Here is a 21,887-nt window from a genome sequence, read left to right on the forward strand (position 1 = left end):
ACTCCCCAAATGGTTTGAACATTGCTCAGATGTAGAAATTTTTCTGATTTCTTTGAGTGTTATCTGTTCCTCTCTCCTTCTTTTCTTCCTTGGGGATCCAAACCACTTATAAATTTGTCATTCTGTTGGAGTCTGCTATTATACAAATAATTGATTTATTTTCCATTATAGGCAAGATCTTAATTGCAAATGAAAGATTTATAGAGAAAAACACAAATACTACAATTTCATGTCAAGAAACTTCAAATGTAGGAGATAACCAAGAGGGACAGGAGATCCTCAAAAATTTGAAGATGATCTTTGCAAGGACACTTAAGTCCCCATCTAAAGAAACCAACATGGGCCATGAACTTCTTCAGAAAATTTCTTCTAAATGAAAGTAGGCATATAACTGAAAAGGGATGCTGAAGACGATAAAGGACCTCAAAATGACTCAGAGTTTAAGTGCCTGATGAGCTGAGATTCGTATCACTCTGTAACCACCAGAAGGGACTCTTCTAGGTCTCTTCGAGATAGGTCAGGAAAAGGGTTGGCTTATGGTAGTGGATGGTACATGTGGTAGGAAGAAGCAGAATCTTCAGCTCCTCTACTATGTGTAGCTTGAAGTTCTGACACTGCCCAGACTTTCACCTTAGTATCAGTCAGTAACCAAAGTTGAGCCACTGAGAAGACACTTGCCTAACCCTCTACCACTGTTGGGTGTGTCTTGCATGGCCCCACCCTAAACAAGTGTGTCCTGCCTTCATTTACCTAAATCACAGCTGCACAAACCTCTTTCATCAGCCCAACTTCAAGTGGCAATTTAAACCTTTTAAGGCCACCTGTTGAGCACCCACTTGGTTGATTTCCTTTTATCATGGTCTCATGGAGAGTAACTGGATAGTGTAATTATGGGGCAGGAGATCGGGGCGTTTTGATTTGTGTTCTTTGAGGATTAGCCAAGAGCCCCACTGCCAAATCCGTGATCACCTGAAAGGAAATCTGAAGGAAGGACCTGCCAAGTAAGTCCTCCAGGTGCTATTTAGGCAAAAAGCTTTGAAAGCGGGTCCATTCTGCCCTTCATTACTGCTGAGTTTTGAGGTGGACAAAACTGCTAGTTACCCCTTCCATTAGTGAGATAAAGAGAAGCAAATGCAAAGGAAGATGGCTTACCAAATGCCTGGAGCAATGTAAGACAGAGTTGGGAAGTACTTTAGATGTTGGATTATGCATAAAAGAAATACAAAAACAGACTTCTTAGCTCTTGGGCATTGCCAGGACATTGCTTGTGCCCTACAGAGTCTCCCAAACACTTAACAAGGGGTGTCAAGGAAATGGCATGAACATGCCATTTGATCTAAGACTTCAGAACACTAGACGCTGAAGTTCTGCATTTAATGAATAGCAGACAAACTCAGTAGGGATGCTTGAGTGACATTATGCTCAGGCTGGGAACGGGTGCACTCAGATCTGGGAAGGTACACACATAGTACAGTTCTGGAAATGAACAATCAGGTTCAAACCTGACTTCCATCACATTAGAGGAAACTCAAGTGTTATGGTTTTGGGTCTGTCTCTCTGTTTCTCTATCTCTCTACTTGAAAAAGTTATCCTAGAGCAATGAAGCCTCAGTAGTGACAAGAAAAAGAGAGAACTGAACAAATACACGGTATATTTATTTCCTAGGTCTCCCATAACAAAATAAAACAGTTTGAGTGGCTTAAACAATGACCTATTTTGACACATATTACATAATGTGCATAAGGAATATGCAGCGGGGCCAGGTGGTGGTGCAGCTGGTTGAGCATACATGGCACAAACCATGAGGACTGGGGTTCAAGCCCCCAGTCCCTACCTGCAAGGAGAAGTCTTTGTGAATGGTAAAGCAGTGTTGCAAATGTCTCTCTGTCTTTTTTTCCTCTCTAGTACCCCACTTTAGTCTTAATTTCTGGCTATCTATATCCAGTAAATAATTAAAGATAATAAAGACAAATGAGCAGAAATATGTAGTTGTGACACATTCATATGATTCAAACGATAAGACACAGAATGGAATAAACAGAGAAAAATCTCCTTGACTTATTTTTTCTGTACAATTCTAGCCTTCTCAGCAAGGGAAGTTTTTGTTAATTAGTTTTTTATTTATCTTTCCAACTAATTAGTACATATCTGCCAGCCAACATAGTTATACAATTCTGTCCTTTCTCCATTTTTTTTCACAAATAGTAGCAGGTTATCTGCATTTTTCTCTACATCTCTGCCAGAATGTAAAATGAAGTATATACATGTTTATTCATCATAGTATTGTTTGTAGTAGCAAAACATTGAAAACAAATTAAATACAATATGGAGTGTTAGGCGACTGTTTGAAAAAGTGAGGATGATCTCGATGTAGTTATATAGAAAAATATGTGGGATATATTAGCTTAAAATGCAAGGTGCAGAACAACGTGCACAGTGTGCACTCTGGGTATAAGAAAAGAGATAAAATATATATTTACACAGCCAGGATGTGGATCAGGGAGTAGAGTGTAGGATTTGCATGTCTGAACTAAACTAGATGTCTGATACTGCCTACATGGGCGCTCTGATCTCTAAATGAAGAAACACATTAAAATTTTTATAAGAACATGTATTTGCATTTCCTTGCATCTTAACAAAAAACTTACTTAGAAGCTTTCCAAAGTGACTCTTTTGTTGTATGGAAACTATCATATTAGAAATAACAGGGAAGGCAAAGGGAGGGGGTAGAGGAGTCTTTCCTGTAATGATGCTGGAACTTTGATGGTAAGATGAACACTTGCTTATACACAGAGACAAATGTAAAGTTCCACTTGTCTGAAATCTTAAGTTGAACCCATTCTAAAATCCTACAATATTGAAAATAAATCTTAAATCAATAAAAATTTAATTACCTAACAGCTCTGGGTATTGGCATTCATTTCTGTTATCCCTATTCTAAATGAAGAATACAAATGAGTTTCACACCGGTAATGAAAAATAGAGTAAATATCTACAGAAGCTAAAGTCAGTACTGCACTAACAGATGATGAAATATTATCTGAAGAAAACTCTGAGGGCTAGATGGTGGTGCACCTGGTTGAGTGCTCATGTTGCAATGTGCAAAGGCCCAGGTTCAAGCCTCTGGTCCCCACCTGAAGGGGGAAAGCTTCACAAGTGGTGAATCTACAGGTGTCTGTATTTTTGTTTTATATCTCCCCCTTTCCTCTCAATTTCTGTCTGTATCTATCCAGTAAATAAATAAAGATAATAAAAAGATATATTTTTTAAAAAGTGTTTATGCTTTTTTAAAAAAATAAATCTCTGGGAGGTTTCAAGGATGGTGAAGAAAGTACAAAAATCAAAGATAGATGAGGGTGTGAAACTTTCCAATATTTATTATGGTAAAATATTTAAATGTTTGAACCCTAAATGCATTTCTTATTTATAATTAAAAATAGTTAAAGGTATATCACTAGGATCTGATAATCAGACCACCAGAAAGTTATCCCACAAATACTGTCCCATAGGACCAGGTGGTTGCTCACCTAGTAAAATTCACACTTTACCATGTGAAAAGGACCAGAATTCAAGCCCTCAGTCTCCACATTCAGGAGAAAAGCTTCATGAGTGGTAGAGCAGTGCTGCAAATGTGTCTCTGTCTGTCTCTCACCCTCTACCAAAAAAAAAAAAAAAAAAAGCCACCAACCATGATGAAATTCAGGCACTGAGCTCCAGTGAAAACTCTGGTGAAAAAAAAAAAATCCCACAAATATTTTCCCTCACATGCAAATGTAGCTGGAAGGGACCAGGATGATATCACAACAGTAGAGTATAGGACCTTCATACCTGAAGCCCTGGAAGCCCAGCTTCAATCTCTGGTATACCCATTTGGTTTCTTTCATTTTTCTCACAGAAGTAAATAAATCTCTTTAAAAAATAATTGTCAATGATATTCTATGTAGAATTAGGTTTTTTTTAGATATTTTATTTATTGTATAGACACAGAGAGAAATTGATAGGAAAGAGGAAGATAGGAAAGGAAAGAAAGAGAAAGAGACACCGACAGCACTGATTCACCATTTGTGAGGCTTCCCCTCTGCAGGTGGGGACAGAGAGTTTAAACCTAAGTCTTTGTGCACTGTAACGTGTGCTTTACCAGGCCTCAGATAGTATTATTTTACAGACTGGAACTGACCTCAAGTTCTATTAAATACACACTGGCTCACACTTTCACTTGGTGATCAACTCATAATAATTTACATAACATAGGGTTTGATATTACATCTGTCCTTCAGATGAAGAAAGTCTATTTTTTAAATTTTTATTATCTTTATTAATTGGATAGAGACAGCCAGAAATCAAGAGGGAAGGGAATGATAGAGAGGGAGAGAGAGACAGAGAGACACCTGCAGCCCTGCTTCACCATTTGCAAAGCTTTCCCCCTGCAGGTGGGTATCGGGGGCTTGAAGCCGAGTTCTTGAACATTGTAACATATGCACTCAACCAGCTGTGCCACCAACTGGCCCCAAAAGTCAAATTTTTTATTCAGTTTGTCTTCCTCAACACCAGGACTTGACATCAGTCTAGCTCTAACTGGTTTCTGGACATTTGTAGCTTGCATAGCCATTGTGAACCTCCCATTCTGTAAGTAAAGAATAGAATGCATTTTTAGGATGGTTTAAGAATTTTGGGTAACGCAAGTCTGTACTATATAACACATATGGACATAAGGGAAGGCAGCCACCTGGTGACTCAGACTCCTATTAATATTGTAACTTGACAATCGAACTGAAGGCAAGAGATTACTGTCTGATTTTATACCAGAAGCAAGCTTTGGTGTGTCATGTCCTAGGATGTCCCAGTGAGAGCCTGGATTTTGGCTGGTTTTTCTGACCTTTGATTTTTCAGTAGCCTTATGCCAGTATTAAGCACATCAATATCCTGTGAATGCAATTTGAGCTGTGTTCTCACTTGTATGGGGTATTTTCACAGCCTCTCTTAGGAAAATCTATTTTCATTTTTATTTTTCTCTGAGTTTTTACCCCTCCAGACCAGCTTTTTTCAAGCAGGGAGGGTGGGAGGGAGACGGAGGGAGAGAGAGAGAGAGAGAGAGAGAGAGAGGCTGCAGCACTGAAGCTTCTCACAGTGTAGTGGAAGGTATACCACAACTCAGGTTGACATGATAAAGCAAGAAAGAACCCTCCCAAGTAAGCAATCCTGGCAGCTCTCTATTTTCATTTTTTTAAGTTTTGTTTTAATGAAAGAAAAAGAGAGACCAGAAAAATATTAAGTTTTGGCTTATGTCATGCTGGAGATAAAAACAGAAGACTCAGACATGCAGCAGGCATACAAATCCTGTGCTCAACCCCTGAGTTATCTTTCTCTCTCTGACTGTCATCTTTTAACCTCTATTTTATCCAGTTGCTTCCCCAAGGAAGCTTCCTGTTACCATTTATTGCCCTCAGTCCATTTAGGCATGCTTATGGCAATGCCTTTCAAAAGAAGTAAGAATGGGGATTAGGGACCCAATCTCCTATGGTGGAGGAAGGGAAAGGACAAATAAATGGTGTGTGAGGTATTCTGACAATTATCTTGGGAAGATGTTGAACTGTTCCCTTGTGACCAGGTTCCAGATGTCATCAGGATGCCAGCCAGGCTTCCCTGGACTGAAGACCCCACCAATGTGTCCTGGAGCTCCGCTTCCCCAGAGACCCACCCTACTAGGGAAAGAGAGAGGCAGACTGGGAGTATGGACTGACCAGTCAACGCCCATGTTCAGCGGGGAAGCAATTACAGAAGCCAGACCTTCTACCTTCTGCAACCCACAATGACCCTGTGTCCATGCTCCCAGAGGGATAGAGAATGGGAAAGCTATCGGGGGAGGGGGTGGGATATGGAGACTGGGTGGTGGGACTTGTGTGGAGTTGTACCCCTCCTACCCTATGGTTTTGTTAATTTATCCTTTCTTAAATAAGAAAGAAAAAAAAAGAATTCTGTATAACAATATTTCTTGATAAAACAATAATAACCATCATCATCATCATTATTATTAATGCAACAAAACAACAAAAGAAGAAGTAAGAATAGCCATTTGTCTTTATTCTCCTTTATGAAGCTAAAAATAAACTACCTCCTTATATTCTCTCCATTTCATCTCCCAGTGTTCTGGGTCAAGTGGTCTCACTGATTATCTAGTTGGCTTTCTGCCTTGATGCATTTATAGAGTCTTTTATTATTGACTTTGGAACTCCTTGTAAGGCACTAAAAAAAAACAATTTTAAAATAGTCTCTAGTGTGCAATTTACATTTTAACTGCTCCTTTCATTACCCCCCTCAACACCCTCATATAGTTCCCTTTTCTAGAATTAAATAACCACATGATAGTTTTTGGGCTCCATGTCTCTTCTGGATGTTGTACTTGGCTATGTTGTAATCTTTATTATGTGGTGGTTCAGTTGGAGTCTCATGCTCTTTCACATTCATCACCTTTCTCCTAGATTTTTTTTCAGATTATACAGCATCCTGATAAATTAAAGACCATATGACTAGTGCCATCTTGATTTAGTTATTTTAGAACCCCTCTGAGAATTATTGATGCTGTGACAAGAAATGGGTTTCAGGGAGTTGTGTGATGCATGGGAAGTGGTGAAGCAAAAGGAGAGAGTGAAGAAAATACCATTTCCCAAAAGTCCACTGGTTCCATGTGACTGTAAAGTGTTCTTTTCCTATTAGTTGATATAGGATTTATGATGCTCTGCCCATATCTTGGATCTTATTTTAAAGGCCACAGTACTTCGGACATCATTGTCCTAGAAATGTTTATTTGGTTTTGAGGTTCTCTTACTTCACTTTCTTATTACATTTGCACAAATCTCAGAATAGGGCCTGCTAACTTACTGTTTTTCCTTCTCTCTTCACTTTGTCTATAATTATCTTTTATTTTTGTTTTTATTTTATATATTTATTTATTTTCCCTTTGGTGCCCTTGTTGTTTTTCATTATGGTTGTAGTTATTATTGTTTTTATTGATGTCATCATTGTTAGGACAGAGAGAAAAGGAGAGAGGAGGGGAAGACAGAGAGGGGGACAGAAAGACAGACACCTGCAGACCTGCTTCACCGCCTGTGAAGTGACTCCCTTGCAGGTGGGGAGCCAGGGGCTCGAACTGGGATCCTTGTATTTTTGCACCACGTGTGCTTAACCCGCTGCACTACTGCCTGACTCCCATCCATGCTTATCTTACACTGAAGGCCAATAGATCAATAAATTATAAAATTTTCTGGTATAAAAATAGCTCTTTGGGGCCAGGCGGTGCTATACCTGGTTGAGTACACAGGTTACAATGTACAAGGACCAAGGTTCAAGCCTCTGGTCCCCATCTGCAGGGGGAAAGCTTTGCAAGTGGTGAAGCAGTGTTGCAGGTCTTTCCCTATCTCTCCCTCCCCTCTAGATTTCTGGTTGCTGCTATCCAATAAATAAAGATAAGAAAAAAAAATTTTAAATGCTCTTCACTATCCCAATCCTAATAGTCCAGAACACACACACACACACAGACAGAGAGACAGAGAGCGGGGAATATTCTTTTACCTTAGGGCTATGTTGGCAAGCTATATTGGGTTTGATCTAGGATTGAAATTTTTTTAAATATTTATTTATTCACTTTTGTTGCCCTAGTTGTTTTATTGTGGTAGTTATTATTGTTGTCGTCATTGTTGGATAGGCCAGAGAGAAATGGAGAGAGGAGGGGAACACAGAGAGGGGGAGAGAAAGACACCTCAAGGGGTTAAGCGCACCTGGTGCAAAGCGCAAGGGCCAGCTTAAGGATCCTGGTTGGAGCCCCTGGCTTCCAACCTGCAGGGGAGTGGCTTCACAGGTGGTGAAGCAGGTCTGCCTGTGTCTGTCTTTCTCTCCCCCTCTGTCATCCCCTCCTGTCTCCATTTCTCTCTGTCCTATCTAACAATGACAACATCAATAACAACAATAACTACAACAACAATGAAAAAAAAACAAGGGCAACAAAAGGGAAAATAAATAAATAAATAGAAAGATAGACACCTGCAAACTTGCTTCACCACTTGTGAACTGACTCCCCTGCAGGTGGGGAGCTGGGGGCTCAAACAGGGATCCTTACACCAGTCCTTGACTTCGGCGCCACATGCACTTAACCCTCTGTGCTACCACCTGACTCCCAGGATTGAAATTCTTGTGTGACCTGAAGTAAAAATTTTTACTTTAATTTTTTATGTTTTGTTTGAAGAAGGAATTCTGCACATCTTCTGTTTAAAAACATCATGCAGGGAACTGGTATGTGGCTCACCTGGTAGAATGCACATGTACAGGGACCTAGGTTTCAAGTCCTGGACGACCACACAGGGATGCTTATAAAGGAAAAGTTTCACAAGTAATGGAGTGATATCTCTCTCTCTCTCTCTCTCTCTCTCTCTCTCTCTTTGTAGAAGAAAGAAAAAAATGGCCACCAAAAGTAATGGAGTTGTGCAAGTCTTGAGACCCAGTGATAATGCTGGTGTGTGTGTGTGTGTGTGTGTGTGTGTGTGTGTGTGTTGTGTGTGTGTGTGTGTGTGTGTGTGTGTGTATCAAGCAGTACTTTGAGGGAGATAACACATTGGTAATGCACCAGATTTGCATGCAAAGGTCCTATGTTAAGTCACTGAAACCACCGTATAGTAGAGTTGAGCATTTTTCTCTTTCTCTGTCTTCTCCCATGAAGATAAATAAGTTGTTGGAAAAAGTAAACAAAACAAAAAAAAAAAGACTTAGAAAATACTAAGAAGCCCAAAGAAGAACAACCACTACCATATTAACTATTGCCATGATGTGGCAGTCTATGTGGTTTCTGAACTACAGGCATGGAAACAGCACACTGTCCTCTAAGAGACAGAAAATATCAAGACAGTAAAGGATGCAGAGAGATCTTTAACAAATGAATAAAGGTATAACTAATTTGGGTATATATTTCAAATATCAAATTAGAAAAAAATTGAAAGATGACTAAAAAACACTTAGCACTAACAATGATGTGAAAAAATAAACATTCTTATATTCTTCTGATGAGAGAGTAAGTCGGAATAATCCAAATGCAAATTTCGCAATACATATTAGGAGCTTTAAAATATTCACATCTTGAGAGAGGTTCCCGGAAGATGGCGGACTGAGAAGCTGCTAGTGGCTGAGCTCTGACCACATCTCCTGGAAATGGTAGGATTTTCTGCCTTTAGTAGGCCAGCCAATAAGGGGTCCTAGCGGTGACACCAAGGAGGTGACTATAACTTAATTTGGGTTAAAAATTAGAGTAGAAAAAAAGGTGGAAAATTTTTTTTTCTTCCTTTTAATTTCTAAGCATACCTCCTTCCCTGCCCCCCCCCCCATAAACAGTCCATGGGGACCAGCTCCTAGCAGGATCCCCTGCTAGGAGCTCCTTTTCTTTACCAAATTCCTGTCCCACCAGGGAGTATCATTAATTCTAAGTCTATACACTTCTGAAACCTCTGGCCTTTTTTCTTTCTAAGTAGCCAAACCCCCCCCACCTCACCCCGCATAGCTAATTAAATAATTAAAAATAAATACATAAAAAAACCCTTTCCTTTCACTGCCCTTTTATGACTGTTCTTTTTCTTATCTTTTTCTTTTTTTCTCTCTCTCTTTATTATTTTTTCTTTTTTTCATTATTGTCATCCTTTCTTCCTTAATCCTACAGCTTCCAAAGTCACAGCACCCAGCCCCCTCACCAACAAACAGTGTGCTTTTTTGAATTCACTGATACACATTTGGGAATTTCCTTTCACTGCTCTTTAATTACAGCTCTTTTTCTTATCTTTTCCCTTTTCTCTCTCTTGCCTCTTTTTTTTTTTATCTTGTCATATACTTCTTCCTTCTTCTTTGCCTTTCTGAATTTGTGAATTATTTTGGGGAAGAAATCTGACTCAGAGTGGACTCTCTATGGGTGTATCTCTGCTCTAGTTTGCTTCCCCTCTTGCTACCCCTAGAATATACAGTGGATAGTAGATTTGCATAACTGTCTATTCTTGCTATCCTCTTTCTTTTCTCTCCTTCACTGGGATTTGGTTACTATTTTTTCATGGACTGGAGAAATTGTTTGGCTAACTGGTAACGATTAAACTGCTTCAATACTTACTTCAGTTGCTACTGTAATTCCTGAGGTTGGTGAGTGCAATTGTCATAAAGGTATTTAGTACAGTGTTACCTGTACTCAAGACACAACAACTGAGGAACAACAGAGCATAAAAAAAAAGAAACACATAAATCAAAAAAATGGGTAGATCAAAAACAAATAAAACTGCTACTCCAATGAATGAAGACAGGAGCCCAGAAGAAACTACAAATCATCCAGAAGTAACCATAGATAAGAAAAGTATGCAAGCAATAATAAACTTATTAATCACAGAAATGAAAACAACATTGGAGGAAAGGAATGGCAGTATTAGGGAAACAACAGTTGAGACCCCCAAGGAAAATACTGATTATCTTGAGGCAATTAGAGAACTGAAAGCTGAAATAGCTGTAATGAAGAAAGAAGCTGAGGCAAGGGAAAGCAGACTAACAGAAGCAGAAAACAGAATTAGTCAGACAGATGATAAGTTAGTGAAAACGAAGAAAGAGGTGAAAGAGCTTAAAAAGAGATTGAGGGACACGGAAAACAACAACAGAGACATATGGGATGATCTCAAAAGAAGTAACATTCGTATAATTGGCCTGCCAGAGGAAGAAAGAGAGGAAGGGGAAGCAAACATTCTAGAGTAAATAATAGAAGAAAACTTCCCAGACCTGAATGACAGAAAGGACATCAAGATTCAACAGGCCCAGAGAGTACCAAACAGAATCAACCCAGACCTGAAGACACCAAGACACATCATAGTCACAATGAGAAGAAGTAAGGATAAAGAAAGGATCCTAAAGGCTGCAAGAGAGAAACAAAAAGTCACATACAAGGGAAAACCCATAAGATTATCTGCAGACTTCTCCACTCAAACTCTAAAAGCCAGAAGAGAATGGCAAGATATATATCAACCCCTGAATGAAAAAGGGTTTCAACCAAGGATAACATATCCTGCTAGACTTTCATTCAAACTAGATGGAGGGATCAAAACCTTCTTAGACAAACAACAGTTAAAGGAGGCAACCATCACCAAGCCGGCCCTCAAAGAGGTTCTGAAAGACCTCTTATAAACAAGAACATCACTATAATAATTGCAATATATCAGAGCAAACAAAAAATTTTTTTTGAACAATGGCACTACAATACATTAAATCCATAATATCAATAAATGTTAATGGCTTAAACTCACCCATCAAAAGGCACAGGGTGGGGGGATGGATCAGAAAACATAACCCAACCATATGCTGCTTGCAAGAATCTCATCTGTCACAACAAGAAAAACACAGACTTAAAGTGAAAGGATGGAAAACTATCATACAGGCTAGCGGACCACAAAAAAGGGCAGGAACAGCCATTCTCATCTCAGACACAATAGATTTTAAATTAAATAAAGTAATAAAAGATAGGCAAGGACATTACATAATGATTATAGGATCAATCAGCCAAGAAGACTTAACAATTATTAACATCTATGCACCCAATGGGGGACCATCTAAATACATCAAGCACCTACTGAAAGAATTTCAAAAATACATCAATAGTAATACAATAATAGTGGGAGACTTCAATACCCCACTCTCACACTTAGACAGATCAACAAAGCAGAGAACCAATAAAGATACAAGAGAATTAAATGAAGATATGGACAGACTAGACCTCTTGGACATTTTCAGACTCCTTCACCCCAAAAAACTGGAATACACCTTCTTTTCAAAACTCTCACAAGGCTAGACATGGACCTTCCATATGATCCAGTAATTCCTCTCCTGGGGTTATACCCCAAGGACTCCATAACACCCAACCAAAAAGAGGTGTGTACTCCAATGTTCATAGCAGCATAATTCATAATAGCTAAAACCTGGAAGCAACCCAGGTGCCGAACAACAGATGAGTGGCTGAGAAAGCTGTGGTATATATACACAATGGAATACTATGCAGCTGTCAAGAACAATGAACCCACCTTCTCTGACCCATCTTGGACAGAGCTAGAAGGATTATGTTAAGTGAGCTAAGTCAGAAAGATAAAGATGAGTATGGGACGATCCCACTCGTCAACAGAAGTTGAGTAAGAAGATCTGAAAGGGAAACTAAAAGCAGGACCTGACCAAATTGTAAGTAGGGCACCAAAGTAAAAACCCTGTGGTGAGGGGTAGACATGCAGCTTCCTGGGCCAGTGGGGGGTGGGAGTGGGTGGGAGGGATGGGTCACAGTCTTTTGGTGGTGGGAATGGTGTTTATGTACACTCCTAGCAAATGTAGACATATAAATCACTATTAATTAAATCACTAGTTAATTAATAAGAGGGGGAAAATCAATTGTATGTCTCAAAGTTTTTCAAAACACAAACTGAATCTTTTTAATATATAGGCTGTGTAATTGATATGCAGACTCTCTCAAAAGCCTAGACCAAGTAGATTAGAAGCATCCAATAGCACAGGTATATACAAGATACTGGGTACTGTACAGCAAACCATAACAAAAGGACTTTTCAAAGTTAACCCAATTACCAAATAATGTGATGATAACATTAACTATCAACTGTCTTTTTGAACCCTAAGACAGCAGGAACCTCACATCTCCACTATAGAGCCCCAACTTCCCCCAGTCCTGGAACCCTTGGATAGGGCCCACTTTCCCGTATGCGTCTCCCAGTCCATATCAAATAATATTGCATCTGATGACCACAACCTAACCAACGCAACGATTGCCACCTCAACATGCTTCACCTCAGACTGTATCCAGAGATCTCACGTGTGGAATGACAACCCTTCAGCTTCATTACTTGGGTGAGACCTTTCCTTTTGTAGTAAACTCTAATTTCATTTCAGGTGGTTCACTTTCTAACAAAGTCCCAAAACCTAGATATACACCAGTTTCTGTGAAAGAGAGCTTATGTTCACACGTATCCATAAACTACTGCAAAATATATACCTGAAAGCAGAAGTACACTAGAGTTTGCAGTGAGTACCCCCCTAACACTTCCTCTCCACTATTCCAAGCTTTGGGTCCATGATTGCTCAACAATTTGTTTGGCTTTGTATGTTAACTCTCTTTTCAATCACCAGGTTCCAGATGCCATCAGGATGCCGGCCAGGCTTCCCTGGATTGAAGACCCCACCAATGTGTCCTGGAGCTCCGCTTCCCAGAGACACACCCTACTAGGGAAAGAGAGAGGCAGACTGGGAGTATGGATAGACCAGTCAACGCCCATGTTCAGCGGGGAAGCAATTACAGAAGCCAGACCTTCTACCTTCTGCAACCCTCAATGACCCTGGGTCCATGCTCCCAGATGGATAGAGAATGGGAAAGCTATCGGGGGAGCGGGTGGGATATGGAGATTGGGTGGTGGGAATTGTGTGGAGTTGTACCCCTCCTACCCTATGGTTTTGTTAATTAATCCTTTCTTAAATAAAAAAAGAAATTAAAAAAAAGGAAAAAAATATTCACATCTTTTGATTTAGCAGTTTCTCCTCTAGAAATCTATTATAAAGTGAAAAACAAAGATAATGAAGAATCTAGTCTATTGTAATCTACTTCCCTACCTCTCCAGTTTCATATCCCATTATTTTTTCCTCAAGCAAAGTATACTAGCATTTCTGGGGATGTTAGCAACAAGTTAAGTAACTATATTTAGCTATGATAAAAATAAAAAGGACACTCACAACATCTTTGAGCATGAGATACTATCCTTTCCAAGATCACAATCTGGAAAATTCTCTGGAGCAAAACTCAGTCCTGTGTCAGGAACTATCGGTGCTACTTGCATGGCTCTTGGTTTCATCACAGCACAGACACAGATAAAGTTTCCCATGTTTCCAGCCCTTGACAACCCTTTCCATCCAAACACTGGAAATGTGATACTACATATCTTAACAACATGAAAATGTGAAGACTGAAGTCAGTAATAATAACAGGCTGAGCTACTATATCACTTACGGGGTTAATGTTTCCTTTTTATAAATTAAAAAAAAAAATTTATAAATTTAAAAAAAAAAAGGGAACAGAAAAACCATCCCCAAACAATCTGGGATGTATTACAGAACATTCTAGAACTATAGTGTCAGAAACTGCTTCAGAGTTTGTCAATTCAGCAGCAGCCCAGTTGTCACTTGCGGCGGCAGGACACAGAAAAAGGAGGTTTAGAGCAAAAAGGGAACTCAATCCTTTATTTGCGCTGGTACCTCAGAGTTGGGTGAGAGAGAAGCAGCTTGGGCCACGTGTAGGTAGCAAAAATGGCCGCCTCGCACAGCAACCTTCCCTGCGTCTAATCACTTAAGTGAAAGGTGGGCAAGAGAGGCTTTTATGGGAATAACTCTCGCGGGAATGGGAAGGGGGAGGAGTAACCATAGCACTCCAAAGTAGGATAATAACTCTCGTGAGAATGGGAAGGAGGAGGAGTAACCAAAGCACTCCAACTATGGAGGGGAATTGACAGTGCCCCGAGGGCACAACATGGCAGACGTGACTGCATCTGCACAATTTTCCAGCACCCAGTAACCCCATCAAAAACCCTGGATGTCTCCATTCTCACACCATTTTGAAATGTGTTTCAAAAGAGTAGCAGAACGCCCAAATCTCAAACTCACGTCCAGATTTACATTTCCTAAGAACAAGGAGCACTTTCTCAGAAATTACTAAACAATTCTCCCTTCACAATTCTGAGTGGAACTTGCTTAATTAAAACTCTACTCTGAAATTAATAATGGCCATCAGGAGCCCCCAGCTCCCTACCTGCAGGGGAGTCACTTCACAGCCAGTGAAGCAGGTCTGCAGGTGTTTATTTCTCTCTCCCTCTCTGTCTTCCCCTCCTCTCTCCATTTCTCTCTGACCTATCCAACAACGACTAGATCAATAACAAAAATAATAGTAACTACAACAATAAAACAACAAGGGCAACAAAAGGGAATAAATAAATATTTTTTAAAAGTTAAAAAAAAATAGCCATCTGGGCTCAAACCACTCATGACTCACCTTTGAATCTAGTCTCTCGTCCATTTTCACCTGAGTCATCTCAGAGTGATGAAAGAGTGTGTTTGGGAGTAAGTGGGAGGGGCGCCAGGCAAGAGTATATATGGAATATGGAGAATCACAGGTAGATTGTTGACCCAGTTCACAGGTGGAGCTCTCTCAAGAGAAAGATAAGTAGTTATGTATGCACTCAACTGCCTGGTCCCTTTATGGGAATGGTTGGGATAGAGAAAGATCCATCAGGGCTGGGTGCTGGTGCACCTGGTTGTGTACATGTTACAGTGTATAAGGACCTGGGTTCAGCTCCTAGTCCCAACTTGTAGGGGGAAAGCTTCACAAGTGATGAAGTAGTGCTGCAGATGTCTCTCTGTCTCTCTCCTTCTCCATCTCCCCCTTCTTCTCAATTTCTAGCTGTCTCCAATAAATAAATAAATTAATTAATATAATAAAAAAATTAAAGAGAGAGGTCCATCAACAAAATCTGCTATACCTCCTCTGAACTTACCCATGAAGACTGATTTCCTGAGTTCCCTGTTTCATCCCATAATGCCAAGTTGTTCTGACAGACAATGGAGATCAGTGGACACCTTGGAACAGCCAAGACCTTTGCATAATTTAGCAATGTAAACACTCATAGAGGTCATTATTCTGTGTTATATTGTTTTATGTAAAACTCAATGAGGAATTTGGGGACCACAACCTAGAGTCAGTGATATGGTGCTAAAGATGGAACTTTCCAACCAGGGCCAAGACATAACTTTGGATACAGGCAGTCCAATACATTTGAGTTTTCCTGAAGTCACACCTAGACTTTCATTGTTTGCTTACTCCAGCAGAACAATACAAATAGGAAATTGAAAAAGGAATCATAGAAGAATATCAGTTTATATCTTCACCTCTAACCCATATACTATGATAGAATTTTTAGCATTCATTACTAAAATAAAAAATTGGTTTTTGGATGGCTGAATCATGTGCTTTTTTACTTTTATTCTTTCATTTTTATTTGTTTTTTGTTTCTAAGAATAATGAAAATGTTTTATTCTAGAAAGTAAGATAATATTTATCTGGAAAAAAGAGTATCCTATACTTATCATTTAAAACAACATAGAAAATCCATACCTCAAATAAGAAATATTATGACCACTTTTGTAATATTTGAAAGTAAACCAACTTTATTTGAATCAGTCAATACCAATCAAGACTGGAAAACAGGTTTATAACTGGTTCAGATCCATGAAGACAAACTCAGCAATATTTTTGTTAAGAGGCATTCTACATTTATTAAGGCTTGAAAGCAAGTTCTGTTGTATTATGAACACAGTTAAAGGTCATGAGAAAATTAAGTAACCGTCATTTGGTGCATCTTTGTAAAATGAAATGTTTGTTTTATCAAAGTTAGACGTCTTTTGCTAGAGTAGTTAATTCATCCCCATTTTACAAAATGGGACAGCTAAGTAGTAAGAAAAAGAAAATGTCAAATTATCAGCTGAGTATATTATATTTTATATTTTAAATGGATGCATAGTCCATATTGCAAAATCTCTCAACATAAAATGCTTTAGATAATTGGATCCTTAAAATTATGTTTTGCAAAAAAAATAATAATATGATGCTTTTATAGCAACAGACATTAGCTCAACTTCATAATAAAACAATCTTTAATTTTCATTGGAGAGAGGAATATCCAATCAATTTTTAAGTAAAATTATTTACACTTTGAATCATAACTAATTCTGAGATGAAAGTGTACCAAACTGGGAGAAGAATATTTACAAAAGGAGAGGCATCCGCATTCATGAGAAAGGCATGGCTTATTTGATCTGAGTATTAAGGAGCAATGGATGTGTACAAAAAAAAAATGGCCATAAGCCAATGATGTAATCATATCTGTTCTGATGTCAGAGCCAGGATTCTTCTTTCTCTAGTGCTTAAGTTTCTGTTGACTTCTCGACAAAAAAGCAAGGAAGTGATCCCTTAGGATTCATTGAACTTAGTTTTAAACATATTTTAAAGTTCATCTTTCCAAGAAGGGAGGCACCAGCATCTTGACTGACTAACCAGTTGAAATGGCTCCTGCTCTGTAAGAACAGGGGTGAACACAGAGGTGCCTACTGGTCACTTGCTGCCTCTAGAGCTATTTCATTTTAGACATAGTTTATTTTCTCAGGAAGGAAAACCCTTCGTTGATAGACTTTCACCTTCCTGACCCAGTGTCTTTGATTCTATTAGTCCAGTCTTAATCACCCCTGGGACTAGTACATCTTCAAGTTATATTGCAGGTGTGATCTATTTTGCAACAACTCTTGGACTCATCTGTGGAGTAGCCATTGGGAAGAACTTGTTGTTTCATTTGACAAATGCTAGAAAATGTAGCCCAAGAAACCTCACTCATAGGCTTTTCCTGATTTAAAAAAAAAAAAAAAATTAAATCACCACAAACACTTTAGGTGAACTTAGGGGATTAGAACAGAACCATTTCCTGGGAAGCTGCAATGAGTCTGAGATTGTACAACCAAACAAATGGATGGAGTGTTTCTTCACTTTTCAAGTATAATCCCAGTGCATAGAACTACATTTCTGACCATCCTGAGAGGCAGACAATACTGAGTGGGTGAGTAAATTGTATGTAGCCATCCTGGTTCGATATTTGTTTCTGTCTTTTCCTCACACTGTGTGCCCCATAAAACACAGTGAAGGTCAAAAGAAAGAAATCTAGAAGAAAAAAGAATCTCAACCCAAATGAATCTCCTTTCTGTGACACCCAAGTGCTTTCTACTGTATTAATAGCTATTCAAGATTACTGATATTTAAGACCAAAGGAAAGAAATTACCTTAGGTCTTTAAAACATAAAGCTCTGGAGTGTGGGGGCAAGCTACAAACCTTTAGTACTTTCTGGCTTGATACTTAGGAAATCCTAAGGATCTCACCACACTGTCTCTGGGAAATGATTTGCTTTGTATATGCCAAGACTGTGGCCAAACAAACCCAAGAGAGCATGAAGGGCCTAGAGAAAAAAAAAAAAAAAGAAGTAATTAGGAGGAAACATTATTATGATTATTTAAAAATCATCTGATAGATCTGGTCACAAGATATTAAAGCTCTCGGTCAATAGCTGCTTGCACTATATGATAACCTACTGCTACAATGGAAAAAAATACAATCCTCAATAAAGTGTCTAGCCCTACTTTCTTTCTATAACTCTCACCCTCTTTTAAATGATTATAGTTGATCAGCTAACTGCCCTTCCTCTCACACCCCATGCTTTATTGTTGTTACGAAGGTAAAACTAACACAGAGAAGAAGCAACAGTATGATTTGGTTTTAACTTCTTTGTATCTACAGACTTTTTAAGGATTTGTCAATTGCTGAAAAAATCAAATCGGGACAAAAATTTTTGCCATTAGGGCAATTTTGGGGGGCGGCAGCAGGGGTGGGGTGTAGTTTGCTTATTTTCTCTGTCACACCTAGCACTGCTAACAGACTTGCTTCCAGAATAGTGTCCCGAAGGGTCTCTCTGGAAAGCAGCCTCTTTTAGGTCATGTTGCTTGTACTGCTAGAATTAGGGGAAGACTATGGGGGTCAGTATGATTTTACACTAAATAAAAGGCTTTTGGGGACCACTCAAGCCTCCACTTCCCAGGAGACCAGTTTGGGGCTTTTCCCTATAGTAAAAAAAAAAAAGAAAAGAACTCACCACTTGTCCTTTGTAAGTACCTCTGGGGACAAACTTTCCAAGGAGCCTGTGGAGAGGTTCCTAGAGAGGTGGGAATGAGTCAATTCATTCTGCTTTGTCTAAGCTCACAAGCTTATACAAGGCCTCCCTAAGAAATCTAATTCTCTTCAATGGGCTAAGTAGACCTCCTGCTTTCCCACTCTGTGTTCTGAGCAATGGATCACTTTTCTTCTTCAGAGATCCCTGGAGGCAGGTAGGTCCAGGGTTAAATTTGGGGTTAACAGTTGTTGATGTTTCTATGGAAAGGACCCTCACTTGAGAAATAAAGCAAGTCCTGGGACTTCCCAACCCTTGTGAGACTCACCCTATCCTAGCAAGCAGCGCATAAGAGAGGATTGTTGAAGGCATGGGCCAGTGATGGGTGACTTTTCTCAAGGGTATATGCCCTGGGATAGGCAGTTGATTACTTCAATTCTCATAGATTCTAAAGAGATGTCTATGCTCAAACACAGGCAGGCTTTAAGGAAATGCAACACAAAGAATTATAGTGACTCAGGAGTGAAATGTGAGCTAGTCTCCCTGCTTTATTTTTTTTTTCTTTTTTCATCTGTCTATTGAGTCAATGGTAGTAAAATTCACCCAGCTGGTTATATATTTTCCTTTAAGTTCAGACCATATGATGCCATGGACTTCACTCCTAAGATAATTTCACAATTGTTTCTCTTCTAAAAATGTATTCTTATCCATGAGAGGCTGGAGTTGAATCAAACAAGAATGGCTACCTGAGAGCACCCCGCTGGCAGTCCTGCCTCCAAAACTGATGTAAAGAGATTGAAAAGTCATTGTTGGCCAGGTTTCGGGCTTCTGCTCAGCTGGATCATGAGCAAGACCTGTCTAAAAGACTCCCAGGGAACTTCAAGGCTCATAAAAACTGTTTGATCTTTACCCATCCCTCCACCTCCCAACAATTTTCCCAAAGAACACAGTTCACTCCTGGATAAACACAGCCAAACCCTGACATGGCATGTAATCACTGATGAAATAAACTACCCCTAACCAAGCAACCCCCATGGCTAGTAGACCCCTGTGGGCCTTTTGGCATCAACACTGCTTCCTTACCCCTGCTTTTCCCAGTTACCCAGTTTGAAGTTGCAATTTTCTTTCCTGGAAAGGCCTGAGCAGCATAAAAGCCAAGGTTAGCTGCATGATACCTTCTCAATATTTACATCTCTACAGTAAATGGAAACTGTCTGAAGTGTTTTTCCAATTTGGGCTTCAGTGACTAAGGGCAGGAGTGTCCGAGAGTAGAAAGCCACTTAAGCACACTGTTTACCAGGTGCTTAAATCCAAAGCCAGCTTTGTGCTCCTCATTCCACTCCATCTCAGGTAACACAGCAGTGGATGTCTTCCCAATATGAAGTCAGATGGCATCTGACCTTGGCTTTGGAGTTGCTGACAGAGGCAGATGGAAGAAGGTAGGATGTTGCAAGTTGCTTATGTAGAGAGTTTGATGTTGGCAGAAGGGACAGTGATGATTTCTCTAACACTGACCCCAAATATGCTGAACCTGGATTGGGCCTGAAAGCTGAGAGCTTTACTGTGCCCATCATTTCTGCTACTAGAATCCTGAGTGACCGGACAGAGATGACATTGAATTTAGCAGAAGACAGCAGGCTGAATTTCCAATGATGCCAACAAGATGTGATGATGCCTGCAAGATGTAGCCCAATTAAAAAAAATGTTTCCTGAAGCAACATGGGAGAAAAGTCTGTGAAGCCAGAGTCCTTTAGGGAAAGCTTAGTCCTGTAGCAGCAATAGGGTGAGATGGCTGTGCTCAGGATCGACTGAGGCGCTTGGCTACATCTGCGTAGGCTAATTCAATCTCTTTGTCGGCAGCGCAGGTGTTTGTGAACTCATCCCGGGTATAGGCATTCTTGAGGTACCTCCACAGGCCTGTCATCTCAGCGGGGAAATCGTAGTTGCGGTATTTTTTGGCCACAATCTACAACAGAAAGGGCATGATGGAATTGACATGAATGCATAAAGCAAATCTTTGGGAAAGCGCTCTTAACATGACTCAGATTGTGTGCCTGCAAGAAAATCTTCCGTGAGTCACAACGGATTGTCAGCAAACTCTGTAATGCAAGATGGCAGTGTTGCCTTCTTTGTGTGTCGCATTCCCTTAAGTAAATATAAAATTTACCCTCTGACCCAGACTTGTTCCTAGGAATTCTTCTTTAGGAAATCACAGTGGGTGTATACAAGGATTTGACTATATACATGTGATCAGAGGACTATGTGGAACACCAAAAATTGGGTCACAGATAAATGTCCAACAAAACATGCATAGGTAAATAATACATACATATGATGGCATATTGGAGGGGGATTAAAAGGGATCATGCAGGAGAAAATCTAGTGACTTGGAAAAGTCATGTAGATGATGGAGTAAAATGTAAATGTACTTGAAGAATAAGGAGATATGATGACTAGTAGCATAGATAGCAATTTATTGGCACTAGAAATTATAGATGTTTTTCTTTTTTCCCTTGGCAGCCAGGTCGTGTGAAGCAGAGATTAGACTTTCTCATAAAGCTCTGACTCTTTCTCTTGATTTCTTTTTATAGAGGACCTCAGATAACAAGCCACATGATCCTGCCACTCAAAGCCTCCCTCTCAAGCCCCTCACTCTAGACTTTCACCTTCTTTTTATTGTCATTAATGTGCAGGCTCCCCAAACAACTGCACTAACTGAGGGGCAACAATGACCTACTATACGAAAGTCTCAGTCTCTCAGTTTCAACTGCATTCCCAGGAAGGATATACTTCCTCACTGCATTCTCTTTATCTATTACAACACTCAGCAGTCTTCTATTCTGAATCATAGTTACTATTTTAGTGTCCTTGTTCTCTTCCATAACTATGAGAATATAAGGACAGAAACCACAATTGCTTCATTTCTGTACCCCTGGATACTCTCAATCCTGCTTTTGACAAGAGTTGAGAAAATAGCAACAATCTAATTGCTAGGTGCTCTAATTTAGGCACTGATTTTTAAACCCTTAAATCTGAATAAATCCTTAGGAAAGAATGTATGATATTCCCACTTTATAAATTTTACATTC

The 21,887-nt window shown here is 39.5% G+C and overlaps 1 protein-coding gene across 1 annotated transcript in view; it reads right to left on the reverse strand.

The window, feature by feature from the left end:
• Positions 1–16,238: 16,238 nt before the first annotated feature.
• Positions 16,239–21,887, reverse strand: part of CLIC5 (chloride intracellular channel 5) — a 145,394-nt gene continuing 139,745 nt past the window's right edge. The window contains exon 6 of the mRNA XM_007530787.3: positions 16,239–20,764. Within this exon, the coding sequence (XP_007530849.1) occupies positions 20,597–20,764 (168 nt within the window). The 3' untranslated portion in view covers positions 16,239–20,596. The remainder of the gene's footprint in view (positions 20,765–21,887) is intronic.

This window comes from Erinaceus europaeus, chromosome 4, assembly GCF_950295315.1.
Source record: "Erinaceus europaeus chromosome 4, mEriEur2.1, whole genome shotgun sequence".
Classification (NCBI taxonomy): Eukaryota; Metazoa; Chordata; class Mammalia; order Eulipotyphla; family Erinaceidae; genus Erinaceus; species Erinaceus europaeus.